A 17,732-nucleotide genomic window follows, 5' to 3' on the forward strand; every position below is an offset into this window, starting at 1 on the left:
ATGGGTCGGGTCGTGGCTTCATGGATCCTAGGGTAGCAATATACCTCTCCTATTTAATCCCTTTTTTTCCCCTATTTTGGGTGTGCCTCCGGCACCCTTCTCTCTCCCTCAAACTCTCCTCTCTTATCTTCTCTTCTCATCTTCTTCACCTTCTCTCTTCTCTTTACCTTGATTTTATTCCTGTCCTCTCTTTATTTTATTTTTTTGTCTTTCTTCCTCCCTACTCTCTGCTGTCTCTCTGCCCTTCCTCTTCCCAATACTTCAGCCTCCAGCACCATCACTCTAGGTCCTCTGCAACTCTCTCCAATCACAGCCGCAGCAGCTTCATGGCATAGCAGAACTCCAATCATAGCCACAGCAGCTTCACGGCGTAGCACAACACCAGCAGCTTGCAGCAGAGCTCTCCATACAGCAAAATATTAGCAGCAGCTGCCCTCAAAGACCCCAGCATGAGTTCTATCTCACAGGCCCCTACTTTACTCTCTCTCTATCTCTCTCTTCTTATCTCTTTCTTTTATGTATGTTAATTGTTATTTTTTTTACCTACAGAATTTTATTGAAGAACTTAGTTAATAATTAGTTTTGTTCTCTCCATCTTTCCTTCTCATACTCTATTTTTTTATTTGTTATTTAATTAGATGCTCATATTGATATAAGTTAGTTTTTAGTATTTAATTTTTTATTGAAGTTATTTCTTTACTCAATTGAAGTTTGGGTTGATTCCAAAATAATAATAAAAAGAATAAAAAAATGTTATTGTTTTGAAGTTTTCCTAAAAATCACGTCTCTTTGTTGAAGCTTGATTAGTTTAGGTTTTTATTAAAGTTTGTGTTTTGTTTTGTTTTGTTTTTCTCATGCTTTATCTTCGTTTAAATCATTAATAGTTTAATTTTACTTCAAGGTCTTGGTTCACGTTAAAGTCCCGATTTTTAGTGCATGTTTGTGTTTGATTAAGTTTTCATTCCCACGTGCTTTAATTCCATGATCAATGTTACCATTTTTAATTAGCGCGTGTTTTGATGTCTCCTTAGGTAGATTAGAGTTTCCATTCGTACTCTTTAAATTGAAGCACATTAGTTTTAGGACTTTAATTTAAGTTTTTGTTCAAATCTCCAAAATTTTGAAAATCCGAATCTGAACTGAGTTCAGTACATTTTTATTTTCGATTGGAAGAACGTAAAATCTGAGATTAAAAGGCATTCCCTGAGGAGACGATCTAGCCTTTGGGCTTAATATTACACGACGTAACTCCTATACTTGGGATAGCTTTCGAGCTACTTATTTTTCGAGTAAGTCATTTAGGGTTTTGGATTTAGGGTTTAGGATTTAGGGTTTTACAATTTAGGGTTTAGTGTTTTAGGGTTTAGGGTTTCAGGGTTTAGGGTTTTGCTTTAGGGTAAGGGTTTTGGGTTTAGTGTTTTGGGTTTTGGGTTTAGGGTTTAGGGTGTGGGGTTTAGGTTCTAGGGTTTAGGTGTTTGGGTTTTAGGGTTTAGTTTTTAGGGTTTAAGGTTTAGGGTTTAGGGTTTATAGTTTGAAGCTTTTAATTTAGTATTTAGGGTTTAGTGTTTACGGTTTAGGATTTTGGATTTAAGGCTTAAGATTTAGGGTTTAGGGCTTAGGGCTTAGGGGTTAGGATTTCGGATTTTGGGGTTTGGGGTTTAGGGTTTATGGTTTTGGGTTAGAGTTTAGGGTTTAGTGTTTAAGGTTTATGGTTTAGGGTTTAGGGTTTAGGGTTTAGGGTTTAGGTGTTTAGGTTTTAGGGTTTAGGTTTTAGGATTTATGGTTTAGGTTTTAGGGTTTTTAAGGTCTAGGGTTTAGGGTTTAGGGTTTCGAGTTTTGGTTTAGTGTTCAGGGTTTAAGGCTTAGGGTTTTGGATTCTGGGTTTAGGTGTTTATGTTTTTGGGTTTAGGTTTTAGGCTTTAGGGTTTAGTGTTTAGGGTTTTGCATTTAGGGTTTAGCACGTAGGGTTTATGGTTTTAGGGTTTAGGGTTTAGTGTTTTAGGGTTTAGGGTTTTACGGTTTACGTGTAGGTTTTATAGTTTAAGGTTAGGGTTTAGGGTTTAGGGTTTAGTGTTAAGGGTTTAGGGTTTAGGGTTTAGTGTTTAGGGTTTAGGGTTTAGGGTTTAGGGTTTAGGTGTTTTGGTTTTAGGGTTTGGGGTTAGGGTTTAGGGTTTAGGGTTTAGGGTTTGGTGTTTTGGGTTTAGGGTTTAGGTCTTAGGGTTTAGGGTTTGGGTGTTTAGGGTTTACGGTTTAGGTTTAGGGTTTAGGGTTTAGCGCTTAGGGTTTAGGGTTTAGGGTTTAGAGTTTTGGATTTAGGGTTTAGGGTTTAGTGTTTAGTATTTAGGGTTTAGGTTTTAGGGTTTAGGGTTTAGGGTTTTCCGTTTAGGGTTCACGGTTTAGGGTTTTAAGCTCAGGGTTTGGGGTTTAGGGTTTAGGGTTTAAGGTTAGGGTTTGGAGTTAGGGTTTAGGGTTTTTAGGGTTTCGGGTTTTGGGTTTTGGTTAGGGATTAGGGTTTAGGATTTATGGTTTAGGGTTTAGGATTTAGGTTTAGGGTTTTGGATTTAGGGTTTAGTGTTGAGGTTTTTAAGTTTTAGAACTTAGGTTTTTAAAGTCTAGGGTTTAGCATTTTTGATTTAAAGTTTAGGGTTTAGGGTTTAGGGTTTTAGGGTTTAGGGTTTAGCGTTTAGGGTTTAGGGTGTAGGTGTTTAGTTTTTGGGTTTAGGTTTTACGATTTATGGCTTAGCATTTAGGGTTTAGGCTTTTGGGAAAAGGGTTTTGGATTTAGGGTTTAGGGTTTAATATTTAGGGTTTTAGGGTTTAGGGTCTTGTGTTTATGGTTTTGTGTTAGGGTTGAGGGTTTAGTGTTTAGGGTTTATGGTTTAAGGTTTAGGGTTTAGGGTTTAGAGTCTAGGGTTTAGGTGTTTAGGTTTTAGGGTTTAGAGTTAGGGTTTAGGGTTTAGATGTCTTGTTTTTAGGGTTTAGGTTTTAGGGTTTAGGGTTTAAGATTTAGGGTTTAGGGCCTAGGGCTTAGGGTTTAGGGTTTAGGGTTTAGGATTTTGGTTTACAGGGTTTAGGGTTTAGGATTTCGGATTTAGCGTTTAGGGTTTGGAGTTACGGTTTGGGGTTAAGGTTTAGGCTTTTTAGGGTCTAGGGTTTAAGCTTTAGGGTTTAGGATATAGGGTTTAGGGTTTTGGTTAAGGTTTAGGGTTTAGGGTTTAGGGTTTAGGATATAGGGTTTAGGGTTTTGGTTAAGGTTTAGGGTTTAGGGTTTTGGTGTTTAGGTTTTAGGGCTTAGGTTTTTTTGGTTTAGTGTTTAAGGTTTTTAATTTATAGTTTAGGGTTTAAGGATTAGGGTTTTGGGGTTTAGAGTTTAGGGCTTTGGGTTTTAGGGTTTAGGGTTTAGGGTTTAGGGTGTAGGTGTTTAGGTTTTAGTGTTTAGGCTTTAGGGTTTATGGTTTAGCATTTAGGGTTTTGGGATTAAGATAGGGGGTTTAGGGTTTTGAATTTAGTTTTTAGGGTTTAGGAATTTGGGTTTTAGGGTTTAGGGTTTAGGGTTTACATTTTAGTGTTTAGTATTTACGATTTAGGGTTTTGGGTTTAGGGTTTCTGTTTTTGATTTAAGGTTTAAGGTTAAGGGTTTAGTGTTTAGGTCATATGGTTTTGGGTTTAGGGTTTCGGGTTTGGAGTTTAGGGTTTGGGGTTAGGTTTCGATTTAAGGTTTAGGGTTTAGGGTTTGGGGTTTAGGTTTTAGTGTTTAGGTTTTAGGGTTTAGGGTTTAGGGTTTGGGGTTTTTAGGGTCTAGGGTCGAGGGTTTTGGGTTTAGGGTTTAGGATTTAGGGTTTAGGGTTTTGGGTTTAGGGTTTAGGGTTTAGAGTTAGGGTTTTGGGTTTAGTTTTTAGGGTTTAGGGTTTAGGTGTGTAGGCCTTAGGGTTTAGGTTTTGGGGTTTAGGGTTTAGGGTTTTAGGATTTAGGGTTTAGTGTTTTTGGGTTTTGGGTTTCTGAGTTTAGGGTTTAGCTTTAGGGCTAAGGTTTAAGGTTTAGTGTTTTGGGTATTAAGGTTTAGGGTATAGGGTTTAGGGTCTAGGGGTTAGGTGTTTAGGTTTTAGAGTTTAGGGTTTAGGGTTTATGATTTAAAGCTTATAATTAGTGTTTAGTATTTAGTGTTTAGGGTTTACGGTTTTGGGTTTTGGGTATAGGGTTTAGGGTTTTGGGTTTAGGGTCTAAGGTTTATGGTTTAGGGTTTAGGGCTTAGAGTTTGGGGTTTAGGATTTAAAGCTATAGGGGTTAGGGTATAGGGTTTCAGTTTTTGGGTTAAGGGTTTTAGGTTACGGTTTGGGGTTTATGATTTAAAGCTTATAATTAGTGTTTAGTATTTAGTGTTTAGGGTTTACGGTTTTGGGTTTTGGGTATAGGGTTTAGGGTTTTGGGTTTAGGGTCTAAGGTTTATGGTTTAGGGTTTAGGGCTTAGAGTTTGGGGTTTAGGATTTAAAGCTATAGGGGTTAGGGTATAGGGTTTCAGTTTTTGGGTTAAGGGTTTTAGGTTACGGTTTGGGGTTAGGGTTTAGGGTTTGGGGTTTAGGGTTTAGGGTTTAGGGTTTAGTGTTTAAGGTTTAGGGCTTAAGATTTAGTGTTTAGGGTTTAGGGCTTAGGATTTAGGGTTTAGGGTTTAGGGTTTAGGGTTTAGGGCTATTGGGTTTAGGGTTTAGGGTTTATGGTTTCAGGTTTTGGGTTTAGGGTTTATCGTTTCAGGTTTTGGGTTTAGGGTTTAGGGTTTAAGGTTTAGGGTTTAGGGTTTAGGACTTAGGGTTTAGGGTTTAGGATTTAGGTCTATAGGGTTTAGGGTATAGGGTTTCAAGGTTAGGGTTTAGGGTTTGAGGTTAGGGTTTGGGGTTAGGGTTTAGGGTTTAGGTTTTAGGGTTAGCGTTTGGGGTTTAGGGTTTAGGGTTTAGGGTTTAGGGTTTAGTCTTTAAGGTTTAGGGTTTAGGGTTTAGGGCTTAGGGTTTAGGGCTATTGGGTTTAAGGTTTAGGGTTTGGGGTTTGGGGTTTTGGGTTTTTGGTTTAGGGTCTTTAGGGTCTGGGTTTCAGGTTTAGGGTTTAGGGTAGGGTTTAGGGTTTAAGGTTTAGTGTTTAGTGTTTAGGTTTTAAGGTTTAGGGTTTAACTTTTAAGTTTTAGGGTTTAAGGTTATAGGGTTTAGGGTTTCGGGTTTAGGGTTTAGGGTTTAGGGTTTGGAGTTAGGGTTTAGTGTTTAGGGTTTCAATTTTTTAAAGTCTAGGGTTTACGATTTAGGGTTAAGGGTCTTGGGTTTAGGGTTTAGTGTTTAACGTTTAGGGTTTAGGGATTAGCGTTTAGGAATTAGGGTTTATGTTTTAGGGTTTAGGGTTTAAGGTTCAGGGTTTAGTGTTTATTTTTTAGGGTTTAGGGTTTAGGGTTTTAGGTTTAGGGGTTAAGATTTAGCATTTAGGGTTTAGGATTTAAGGTTTAGGGTTTATGGCTTAGGGTTTTGTGTTAGGGTTTAGGGCTTTGGGTTTACGGTTTAGGGTTTAGGGCTTCGGGTTTACGGTTTTGGGTTTAAGGTTTGGGGTTAGGATTTAGGGTTTAGAGTTTAGGGTTTAGTGTTTAGTGTTTTGGGTTTTGGGTTTTGGGTTTTGGGTTTAGGGTTTAGGGTTTAGGGCTTTGGGTTTTAGGGTTTAGGGTGGGTTTAGGGTTTAGGGTTTAGGTTGTAGGTGTTTAGGTATTAGTGTTTAGGCTTTAGGGTTTATGGTTTAGCGTTTAGGGTTTAGGGATTAAGATTTGGGGTTTAGGGTTTTGGATTTAGTATTTAGGGTTTAGAATTTTGGGTTTTAGGGTTTAGGGTTTAGGGTTTAAATTTTAATGTTTAGTATTTACGGTTTAGGGTTTAAGGTTTAGGGTTTTTTTTTTATGATTTAAGGTTTAGGGTTAAGGGTTTAGGGTTTAGGGCATACGGTTTAGGGTTTAGGGTTTCAGGTTTGGAGTTTAGGGTTTGGGGTTAGGTTTCAGCTTAAGGTTTGGGGTTTAGGGTTTAGGGTTTAGGTTTTAGTTTTTAGGTTTTAGGGTTTAGGGTTTAGGGTTTGGGGTTTTTTGGGTCTAGTGTCTAGGGTTTTGGGTTTAGGGTTTAGGATTTAGGGTTTAGGGTATTGGGTTTAAGGTTTAGGGTTTTGGGTTTAGTATTTAAGGTTTAGGGTTTAAGGTTTAGGTGTTTAGGCCTTAGGGTTTAGGTTTTGGAGTTTAGGGTTTAGGGTTTTAGGATTTAGGGTTTAGTGTTTTTGGGTTTTGGGCTTAACTTTAGCGTTAAGATTTAGGGTTTAGTGTTTTGGGTTTAAAGTTTAGGGTATAGGGTTTAGGGTCTAGGGGTTAGGTGTTTAGGTTTAGGTTTTAGGGTTTAGGGTTTAGGGTTTATGGTTTAAAGCTTATACTTAGTGTTTAGTATTTAGTGTTTAGGGTTTACGGTTTAGGGTTTTGGGTATAGGGTTTAGGGTTTTGGGTTTAGGGTGTAAGGTTTATGGTTTAGGGTTTAGGGCTTAGGTTTTGTGGTTTAGGATTTAAAGCTATAGGGGTTAGGGTATAGGGTTTCAGTTTTTGGGTTGAGGGTTTTAGGTTACGGTTTTGGGTTAGGGTTTAGGGTTTAGGGTTTAGGGTTAGGGTTTAGGGTTTAGGGTTTAGGGTTTAGTGTTTAAGGTTTAGGGCTTAAGATTTAGTGTTTAGGGTTTAGGGCTTAGGATTTAGGGTTTAGGGTTTAGGGTTTAGGGCTATTGGGTTTAGGGTTTAGGGTTTATGGTTTCAGGTTTTGGGTTTAAGGTTTATGGTTTCAGGTTTTGGGTTTAGGGTTTAGGGTTTAGGGTTTAGGGTTTAAGGTTTAGGGTTTAGGGTTTAGGACTTAGGGTTTAGGGTTTAGGATTTAGGTCTATAGGGTTTAGGGTATAGGGTTTCAGGGTTAGGGTTTAAGGTTTGAGGTTGGGGTTTGGGGTTAGGGTTTAGGGTTTAGGTTTTTGGGTTAGGGTTTAGGGTTTAGGGTTTAAGGTTTAGGGTTTAGGGTTTAGTCTTTAAGGTTTAGGGTTTAAGGTTTAGGGTTTAGGGTTTAGGGTTTAGGGTTTAGGGTTTAGTGTTTAGGGTTTAGGGCTATTGGGTTTAAGGTTTAGGGTTTGGGGTTTGGGGTTTTGGGTTTTTGGTTTAGGGTCTTTATGGTCTGGGTTTCAGGTTTAGGGTTTAGGGTAGGGTTTAGGGTTTAAGGTTTAGTGTTTAGTGTTTAGGTTTTAAGGTTTAGGGTTTAGCTTTTAAGTTTTAGGCTTTAAGGTTATAGGGCTTAGGGTTTCGGGTTTAGGGTTTAAGGTTTGGAGTTAGGGTTCAGTGTTTAGGGTTTCGATTTTTTAGAGTCTAGGGTTTACGATTTAGGGTTAAGGGTCTTGGGTTTAGGGTTTAGTGTTTAGAGTTTAGGGTTTAGGGATTAGCATTTAGGAATTAGGGTTTATGTTTTAGGGTTTAGGGTTTAAGGTTCAGGGTTTAGTGTTTATTTTTTAGGGTTTAGGGTTTAGGGTTTTAGGTTTAGTGTTTAAGATTTAGCATTTAGGGTTTAGGATTTAAGGTTTAGGGTTTATGGCTTAGGGTTTGGGGTTAGGGTTTAGGGCTTCGGGTTTACGATTTAGGGTTTAGGGCTTCGGGTTTACGATTTTGGGTTTAGGGTTTGGGGTTAGGGTTTAGGGTTTAGAGTTTAGGGTTTAGTATTTAGTGTTTTGGGTTTTGGGTTTTGGGTTTGGGTTTAGGGTTTAGGGTTTAGGGTTTAGGGCTTTGGGTTTTAGGGTTTAGGGTGGGTTTAGGGTTTAGGGTTTAGGTTGTAGGTGTTTAGGTATTAGTGTTTAGGCTTTAGGGTTTATGGTTTAGCGTTTAGGGTTTAGGGATTAAGATTTGGGGTTTAGGGTTTTGGATTTAGTATTTAGGGTTTAGGATTTTGAGTTTTAGGGTTTAGGGTTTAGGGTTTTTTTTTTTTTATGATTTAAGGTTTAGGGTTAAGGGTTTGGGGTTTAGGGCATACGGTTTAGGGTTTAGGGTTTCGGGTTTGGAGTTTAGGGTTTGGGGTTAGGTTTCAGTGTAAGGTTTAGGGTTTAGGGTTTAGGGTTTAAGGTTTAGGTTTTAGTTTTTAGGTTTTAGGGTTTAGGGTTTAGGGTTTGGGGTTTTTAGGGTCTAGGGTCTAGGGTTTTGGGTTTAGGGTTTAGGATTTAGGGTTTAGGGTATTGGATTTAGGGTTTAGGTTTTTGGGTTTAGTATTTAGGGTTTAGGTTTTTGGGTTTAGTATTTAGGGTTTAGGGTTTAGGGTTTAGGTGTTTAGGCCTTAGGGTTTAGGTTTTGGGGTTTAGGGTTTAGGGTTTTAGGATTTAGGTTTAGTGTTTTTGGGTTTTGGGTTTAACTTTAGGGTTAAGATTTAGGGTTTAGTGTTTTGGGTTTAAGGTTTAGGGTATAGGGTTTAGGGTCTTGGGGTTAGGTGTTTAGGTTTTTGGGTTTAGGTTTTAGGGTTTAGGGTTTTGGGTTTATGGTTTAAAACTTATACTTAGTGTTTAGTATTTAGTGTTTAGGGTTTACGGTTTAGGGTTTTGGGTATAGGGTTTAGGGTTTTGGGCTTAGGGTGTAAGGTTTATGGTTTAGGGTTTAGGGCTTAGGTTTTGTGGTTTAGGATTTAAAGCTATAGGGGTTAGGGTATAGGGTTTCAGTTTTTGGGTTAAGGGTTTTAGGTTACGGTTTGGGGTTAGGGTTTGGGTTTAGGGTTTAGGGTTAGGGTTTAGGGTTTAGGGTTTAGGGTTTAGTGTTTAAGGTTTAGGGCTTAAGATTTGGTGTTTAGGGTTTAGGGCTTAGGATTTAGGTTTATGATTTAGGGTTTAGGGTTTTGGGTTTAGGGTTTAAGGTTTAGGGTTTAGGGTTTAGGATTTAGCTCTATAGGGTTTAGGGTATAGGGTTTCAGGGTTAGGGTTTAGGGTTTGAGGTTAGGGTTTGGGGTTAGGGTTTAGGGTTTAGGTTTTAGGGTTAGGGTTTAGGGTTTAGGGTTTAGGGTTTAGGGTTTAGTCTTTAAGGTTTAAGGTTTAGGGTTTAGGGTTTAGGGCTTAGGGTTTAGGGTTTAGGGTTTAGGGTTTAGGGCTATTGGGTTTAAGGTTTAGGGTTTAGGTTTTGGGATTTTGGGTTTAGGGTTTTTAGGGTCTAGGGTTTCAGGTTTGGGGTTTAGGGTAGGGTTTAGGGTTTAAGGTTTAGTGTTTAGTGTTTTGGTTTTAAGGTTTAGGGTTTAGCTTTTAAGTTTTAGGGTTTAAGGTTATAGGGTTTAGGGTTTTGGGTTTAGGGTTTAGGGTTTGGAGTTAGGGTTTAGTGTTTAGGGTTTCGGTTTTTTAGGGCCTAGGGTTTACGATTTAGGGTTAAGGATCTTGGGTTTAGGGTTTAGTGTTTAGAGTTTAGGGTTTAGGGATTAGCGTTTAGGGATTAGGGTTTATGTTTTAGGGTTTAGGGTTTAAGGTTCAAGGTTTAGTGTTTAGTTTTTAGGATTTAAGGTTTAGGGTTTTAGGTTTAGGGTTTAAGATTTAGCGTTTAGGGTTTAGGATTTAGGGTTTAGGGTTTGGGGTTAGGGTTCAGTGTTTAGGGTTTTGGGTTTTGGGTTTTGTGTTTTGGGTTTAGGTGTTTAGGTTTTAGGGTATAAATTTTAGGGTTTAGGGTTTAGTATATAGGGTTTTGGTTTTATAGTTTAGGGCTTTTGGATTTCAGTTTTAGGTTTTAGTGTTTAGGGTTTAGGGTTTAGAGTTTAGGCTTTGGAGTTTATGGTTTGGGGTTTCGGGTTTAGGGTTTAGGATTTAGGGTTTAGGGTTTAATATTTAGGATTTAGGGTTTATGGTTTAGGCTTTAGGGTTTAGGATTTCGGGTTTAGAGTTTGGGGTTTAGGGTTAGGGTTTTGGGTTTAGGGTTTAAGTTTTTGGATTTAGGGTTTTTAGGGTCCAGGGTTTAGGGTTTAAGGTTTAGGGTTTAGGTTTTAGGGTTTAGGGTTAGGGTTTAGGGTTTAGTGTTTAGGGTTTTAGGATTTAGGGTTTAGTGATTTAGGGTTTTGGGTTTCTGGGTTTAGGGTTTAGCTTTAGCTTTAAGGTTTAGGGTTTTGTGTTTTGGGTTTAGGGTTTAGGGTATTGGGTTTAGGGTCTAGGGTTTAGGTGTCTAGGTTTTGGGGTTTAGGTTTTAAGGTTTTGGGTTTAGGGTTTAGGGTTGGATTTAGGGTTTAGGGTTTATGGTTTAAAGGTTAGAATTAGTATTTTGTATTTAGTGTTTGGGATTTACAGTTTAGGGTTTAAGGTTTGGAATTTAGGGTTGAGGGCTTAGGGTTTAGGGTTTTGGATTTAGTGCTATAGGGTTTAGGGTATAGAGTTTCAGGTTTAGGGTTTAGGGTTTGTGATTAGGGTTTGGGGTTAGGGTTTAGGGCTATTGGGTTTAGGGTTTAGGGTTTCGGGTTTCGGGTTTGGAGTTTAGGGTTTGGGGTTTAGGGGTTTTAGGGTCTAGGGTTTTAGGTTTAGGGTTTAGGGTAGGGTTTAGGGTTTAGGGTTTGGTGTTTAGGGTTTAGGGTTTAAGGTTTAGGGTTATAGGATTTACGGTTTCAGGTTTAGGGTTTAGGGTTTGGGTTAGGGTTTAGGGTATAAGGTTTCAGTTTTTTAGGGTCTAGGGTTTAGGGTTTAGGGTTTAGGGTTTAGGGTTAGGGTTTAGGGTTTAGTGTTTAGAGTTTAGGGTTTAGGGATTAGCGTTTAGCGATTAAGGTTTATAGTTTAGGGCTTAGGGTTTAGAGTTCAGGTTTTAGTGTTTAGTTTTTAGGGTTTGAGGTGGGTTTTGGGTTTATTGTTTTAGATTTTGCAGTTAGGGTTTAGGATTTAGGGTTTAGGGTTTATGGCTTTGGGTTTACAGTTTAGGGTTCGGGGCTTAGGGTTTATGGTTTAGGATTTAGGGTTTGGGGTTTGGATTTAGGGTTTAGAGTTTAGTGTTTAGTGTTTAGGGCTTAGGGTTTAGGGTTTTCGGTTTAGGGTTTAGGTGTTTAGGTTTTAGGGTATAAATTTTAGGGTTTAGGGTTTAGTGTATAGGGTTTAGGTTTTAGGGATGAGGGCTTTAGGATTTCGGTTTTAGGTTTTAATGTTTAGGGTTTAGGGTTTGGTGTTTAGGGTTTATGGTTTACGGTTTCGGGTTTAGTGTTTAGGGTTTATGGTTTACGATTTCGGTTTTAATGTTTAGGGTTTTGGATTTAGGGTTTAGGGTATATGGTTTAGGGTTTTAAGGTTTAGGGTTTAAGGTTTTACGGTTTAGGTGTAGGTTTTAGGGTTTAGGGTTTATTGTTTAGGGTTTAGGGTTTAGCGGTTAGGGTTTAGGGTGTAGGGTTTAGGGTTTAGGTGGTTTGGTTTTAGTGTTTGGGGTTAGGGTTTAGGGTTTAGGGTTTAGTGTTTAGAGTTTAGGGTGTAGGGTTTAGGGTTTAGGGTTTAAGGTTTAGGTGTTTAAGTTTTAGGGTTTAGGTTTTAGGGTTTAGGGTTTAGCGTTTAGGGTTTTGGATTTAGGGCTTAGGGTTTTGTGTTTAGTTTTTAGGGTTTAGGGTTTAGGGTTTTGCGCTTAGGGCTTAGGGTTTAGGGTTAGGGCTTACGATTTAGGGTCTAGGGTTTCGGGTTAGGTTTTGGGGTGAGGGTTTAGGGTTTAGGGTTTAAGGTTTTTAAGGTCTAGGGTTTAGGGTTTAGGATTTAGGGTCAAGGTTTCGAAGTTCATATGGCTCGGTCGATCGGGCCTATTTTGAACTTTAGGATCGGTCTACCACGAAGGGCGATTTTTCCAAATTAGCGTGATTCAGTCGAATAGGGTAAAATTGAACTAAAGGTTTGGTCGACCGGAAGGGGCAATTTTTCAAAACAGCAAGGTTCGGTCAACGGAGACATTTTTAAGTGACAAGTTCGGTCTACCAGGTTGTTAGGGCATCTCCCAATGACCCTCGGATGACCAGAGCGTTGGAGTGCATTTTTCTCCCGTTCGACCAGGAAGTCAAAATGTTGACTTTAAGAGGGTTCAGTTGACCGAGGCCATTTGAACTATAAGAGTTAAATCGACCGGACTGTGGTCAACTAGTTGACTTGGTTCGGGTTCGGTCGACTAAGGCATTTTGTGCATGGTAGTTCGGTCGATCGAATGTGCATGTTTTGTGCATTTTGTTTCTACTCGAGCCAACGATCACCCTATTTCAAATGAACAAGTATGGGCATGCATGAGTGAGTGTTCTAAGGTCATTTTTAGGTCCTTTTTGAAGACACCGAAAAATTCCAGCATCGGTCGACTTTGGTCAACTGAAGTTTTCGTAAACTTCGTTTTAGCCCCGATTTTGACCCTAAATCTATTCCAAAAACTTTGTATGATTTTAGTCTATTTAGAAAAAGGTTTTTGATGAGATGTGCTGGTCCCTAGGGTCTATCTCCAGTCATTCTAAGCATTCATTCACATCATGCAAATGCATTCATTATTACAGAACAAAGATATAAAAATCAAATGCAATTACATAAAACACAAATGTCTTCGTCTTCTTCTTTCTTCTTTTGCTCTTTTGACTTCATGGAATGCTTGATCATATAGTCTTTAAGTCTTACAAGCTTCCATCGTTGTTTACTTATGTGTGTGTTAAATAAATGGATCTGTTCAGATGCAAAATACACACATAAGAAACATGTGCTTTGTCAGCATCAAAATAGGGATCAGACTCAAAAAGTCAACAATCTCCCCCTTTTTGATGATGACAAACGCACTAGAGCAAAATTAGTATAGCCTGAAAAGGCTCCCCCTAAGAATATGCATAAAGTGAAATATAAACATTAAAGGTCAAACATATTCGCGAAAGAAGACATTGCAAAAGATTATGCATTTAGTTTTAACGTTAAAGCGCATGCTCAGATATTTACCCCTATGTTTTCGCCCCTCAAGATATTTGTCCCTATGCTCATAAACATTTTGTTCAAAAATATTTTCCCCCTTTTATCATCAGCAAAAGGGCTAAGCTGAGTAGAAAATAATTTTATCATTTAAAATAGACTCTGCAAAGAGAACTCCCTTTTTTGAAAAACTCTCCATTTATGTGATATAGCAGTTGGGCATAAAAATTTTATAACTGTTTTAAAGATATATGGTAGTTAAGCACAGAACAATTTTCATAACTGGTCATTAAGAAATTAAAAAGTATATGACAAACAAGATCATACCAGGATTATCCACAAACCATGAGAAATTAAACATATCATAAGACTCATGAAAGATTTGAGTTCAACACGCACGACATATGATAGTAAATGTAGGTTTGAGCAAAAGAGTTGTCCAACAAGTTCATATGCATTTCATATATAATCCATAAACCAGTTATGTAGCACCCTTTAGAAAAGATTTCATGACACAAAATTTCAAGACAATACAAGCACAGTCATAAAGACGTTTCAGCACATAAGCAAGACAAAAGATATATTCTATATAAGTTCAATTCTTGCTTTCATAAATGTATATATATATATATATATATATATGTATGTATGTATAAAAATATATCCCCTTAAAATTTTCAATAAATACTAAGAGTTTATGCTTGCTAAAAAAGAAACTTTAATTTAAAACTCAAGCAAGCATTATTTTCCTAGTTAAGCATTTAAGCACGACATAAAGTATGACCAAAAAAATGCAACCATATAGATACAAAGATATTAAATATATTTAAGAATGAGGATCATATGGCAAAACCTAAAACACTGTGGCAAAGAAAATATTTTCATTTATTGTATTCAATGAATACATTACAATTAAGCACAAGCCATGATGAATTCAATAACCAAATCTAAGCAAGAAATGTTGTGAGCACAACAAGATAGAAAAATAATTTCTAGGTGTTCCCCCTATCAATTCGAATACGTGTTTAGATTCTTTTAACTACTTATACTATTATAATTTGTGAAAGTCCAAATAGTATAAATATTAATTTCAGATTTTACTGGATATGTGTTAGACGAATAAATTTCACCAGTCAAATATCCTTAAACACACATGCGCTAAATATCAAGTACTAAGTCATGCATGGTATTCATGTGTACCCGGAACAATCCATATCAAAGATATTCAGTCAAGACAGGATATGATGTTCAAGGTGCCTAGAAAGTTGTCAGACTCAAAAAGTAGAGACAATGAGTATATGAGTCCAAGGGCCAAGTGATTCTAATCCTTTTTCAAGGATGGGGCTTATGCTCCCCGGTATAGTCTCAAACATACAAAACTGCATTAATGTTCAAAGATGAATTTCATTTAAGCACACACAACACATGTTCATCCTTCTAAATATTACTTAGCATGCAGGAGATTATAGACATTAATTTCATTTTCCTTAAAAGTGAGGTTTAAACTCCCCATGTATATTTGCATGCATACATACTTGCATTAAGTTCAGGATGATAGTCATTTAAGAATAATTCCAAAAAAAATTCATCCTTTCAAAAGATTTTCAGCATGCAGCAAATATAGACATTTAGCACATACTAGCATGACATATTGCATTTCAATTTAAATACACAATAGTCAATCAAGGCTATACTCAGGGGTAATGCAATACGGGTTCAATAAGGATGACACAACTCAAAATTCACAATGAGTGTGTGTGAAATGAAAAACTCCCCTTAAGTCATGCAAATTCCTTAGTTAATGGACCATCATCAAAATATAGGGCGTTCAATTTAAACGGGATGATGCTCTACCATTTGGTTCTGGAGTGAAAGTACATAATCCAAAGAATTTGACCAAATGGTGACCATAAACTAAGTTCATCCTAAGACACAACCTAAATGTGTACATGTCTTTAAAATACATAGCGGTTTGGATTTCACATGTACTATCCTAAGTAATTACTATGCATCTTAGGAAAGGAAGTGTGTTGCTTATACTAATAAAAAATTGATCTCACTAGGTATACCAGATAGTATAAGCGGATCTTTTAATGCAGCTATACTGGTTATCTGTTAAGAGATTTTGTCATATGTTCAGTATAGTCTTCCCTATAAGCCATAGATGCATAAGAAAATATATATAGAGGCATGCAATAATGTTCATAAACCAAGAACATTTCATATCAAATCATCAGACTTTAAGCACTCGATATAATGTTTAGGGATTCTCAAGAGCCTCGATATTCAATAAATGAAGATGATGCATATGGATCATTTTTGTGCTTCCTATAGGGATGGAGCTAGGCTCTCCTAGTTATTCGATGATTATGTAAAGATGAATTTTAATTTTCTATTTGGTTTCACTCATCCTTTTAAAAATGTTTTAACATTAATTTTATCATAATCATCTTTAGCACAAAGTTTTGTTTTGGGAAAAATCCTATCGAAATTTTGGCAACATGCCGTCTGTAAATTAGACATTTCCCAAATTTACCATGTACCTAAAACTAGATAGATTCATGCAATCAAATAGTAATAATCTAGTTTAAGTATGCGAGAACCTATTTCCACTACTAGCATGCAATTCTCATCAACTGCATCTGTCATGCAGGAGACATTCTAGACTAAGCATGCAATCAGATAGTTCAATCAATATATCAAATAAAATATAGACTATCCATACGAAGATATAATCATTAGGCAGTCGATGGATAGTGGCATTCAATACAAATAGGTTATCCATCAAATATAATTGAACTTTAATCACAAGATGGATATATGCATTTATTTAAAACAAATTATTCATTCATGAGAAACTATAGTCATTTAAATAAGAATGGTCATAGGCATTCAACTCACATCAAATCATATTTAAACAATATCCATCCATCATAAAATATATTCATTTAGCACACATGGATATTTGTGTTCAGCTCACACAAAGCATCCAATATGTATGAAATAATAAGCACAGTACCACAAAATGCATATTGGATGAATTTTCAAAACATGCTACTCTCCCTCAATTATGTAGCCAAAGAATTATATGTTCAATTGATTGTATTTGGCATAACAAATATTATCAAATAGGAGGATGAGCTTATGATTTCCTTGAATTTAATTTATCATTTGAAAATGATTTATCATTTAAGCTCAATTATGAGTTTAGGATTATACATTACATAGCATAAGATCAATTTCCTAAAACTCAATACTGTGTGATGGCCAAAACATGCTATATTTAAGATTTTTCAAATTACAACGCATATACATATAGCATTACGAATATAATGACATTTTAAAATCAATTTGTCTATTTAAATGAGATTTTATTTAAACATGCTTATGACATTTGAATTAAGAATTGATAGTTCTATATAAGCACGCAGTAACCAAAATTATCATATATTAACCAATCATAGTTATTTGTATACATATTAAGCTCAGATTGGATGTGATCACTAAAACTCAGTATTGGCTAGATTTCCTTAGAGTTCTCAGAATGATAATAGTGTATATTAAGGTTTTGAATTTTAAGCATTATACACTATTTAGGCATTTAAGGTATTCTAATCCTATGTATAACAATTTCTAAAATCTTATGAGTATATGAAATTTCCTTTGCGATGTACCTCATAAGACACCATGCTATCATCATAAAGGATTTTTCATGATTTATACAAAGATTTAATACAAGATATATCATACAAATCATGACATGAAATTACCACAAATGTCATATGATTCACAGCAACAAATAAATCACACAAGATATATTATGTGAATCATACTATGAGTTATTCAACATATTAAAAGGAGAATAGATACACCTTTAATTTTACTCCTCCTTAATCATTTAAGCTCAGAGTGGTGTCATCTCTCTTTCGGTTCCTTATACCTCTTATGATTCTCAAAAGACCTTAGCACTCAAAAGAATGAACTTACAAATGCATTCGTGACTAAGGCATACAAAAAAACAATATGCATGGCACACATATGATATGCATTAAAACATATGTCATGCAAATTTAATTCATTTTCAAAATATGGGAAATTTGAAATTTGAAAACATTTTCAATGGGATATGATAAGCATAACAAACACGAATACTTTCCAAATCCACCAATCATTTGATTTTACAAATATATTTTTAGATTTAACACAGTAAAATCTATGCAATAAAACAGTGGAGGATTTGCAAGCGCCGACCCTCAAAATTGGGATACACTGAAAAGTTGAACCGTTGTGATCTTTATGCATAAGTGGTTAAGCCTTTTGCAACGAGGCTCTGATACCAATTGTTGGAATTGGTGTGATCCCAAGAGGGGGGGTGAATTGGGTTTTAAAAACTTTTTGGCTAATTTAAGGAATTCGCTGATTCACCATAGTATCATATCTCATTCAACATGTATACGTATATGTAAAGTGAGTTTAACAATAAAAACAAACATACACATGTGCAGTATCTTATTTAAATCAAATGTGTGCATAAAAATAATTTTGACATTAAATAAACATTCATACACATGCTGAAATTAAAGTGCAAGAATTTAAATAAGATAGAAAGAGCGACGCCAGATTTGTTATCAAGGTTCGGCCAAACCAATTGACATCCCCGCCTTGGGCTTACCCCCAAGGATTCCACTATACCTGCTCACTTAATCAGGCGAGGCAAAAGCCTTTTACATCCTCTCCTTACGGGGCGAGGAAAACCCCAACTCAATTATTAGGCTAAGCCAAACTAGTCACACTTGTGGGCCTGAAACTCCCCAATTCAA

At 36.6% G+C, this 17,732-nt stretch overlaps 1 protein-coding gene across 1 annotated transcript in view; it reads right to left on the reverse strand.

Annotated features, from left to right (window-relative positions):
• Positions 1-260: 260 nt before the first annotated feature.
• Positions 261-17,732, reverse strand: part of LOC131147225 (uncharacterized) — a gene marked incomplete at its 3' end in the record, with an annotated part of 36,497 nt that continues 19,025 nt past the window's right edge. The window contains exon 4 of the mRNA XM_058096986.1: positions 261-402. Coding sequence (XP_057952969.1) covers positions 261-402 — 142 coding nt within the window. The remainder of the gene's footprint in view (positions 403-17,732) is intronic.

Source organism: Malania oleifera, unplaced genomic scaffold (genome assembly GCF_029873635.1).
Source record: "Malania oleifera isolate guangnan ecotype guangnan unplaced genomic scaffold, ASM2987363v1 ctg588, whole genome shotgun sequence".
In the NCBI taxonomy this organism is placed as follows: domain Eukaryota; kingdom Viridiplantae; phylum Streptophyta; class Magnoliopsida; order Santalales; family Ximeniaceae; genus Malania; species Malania oleifera.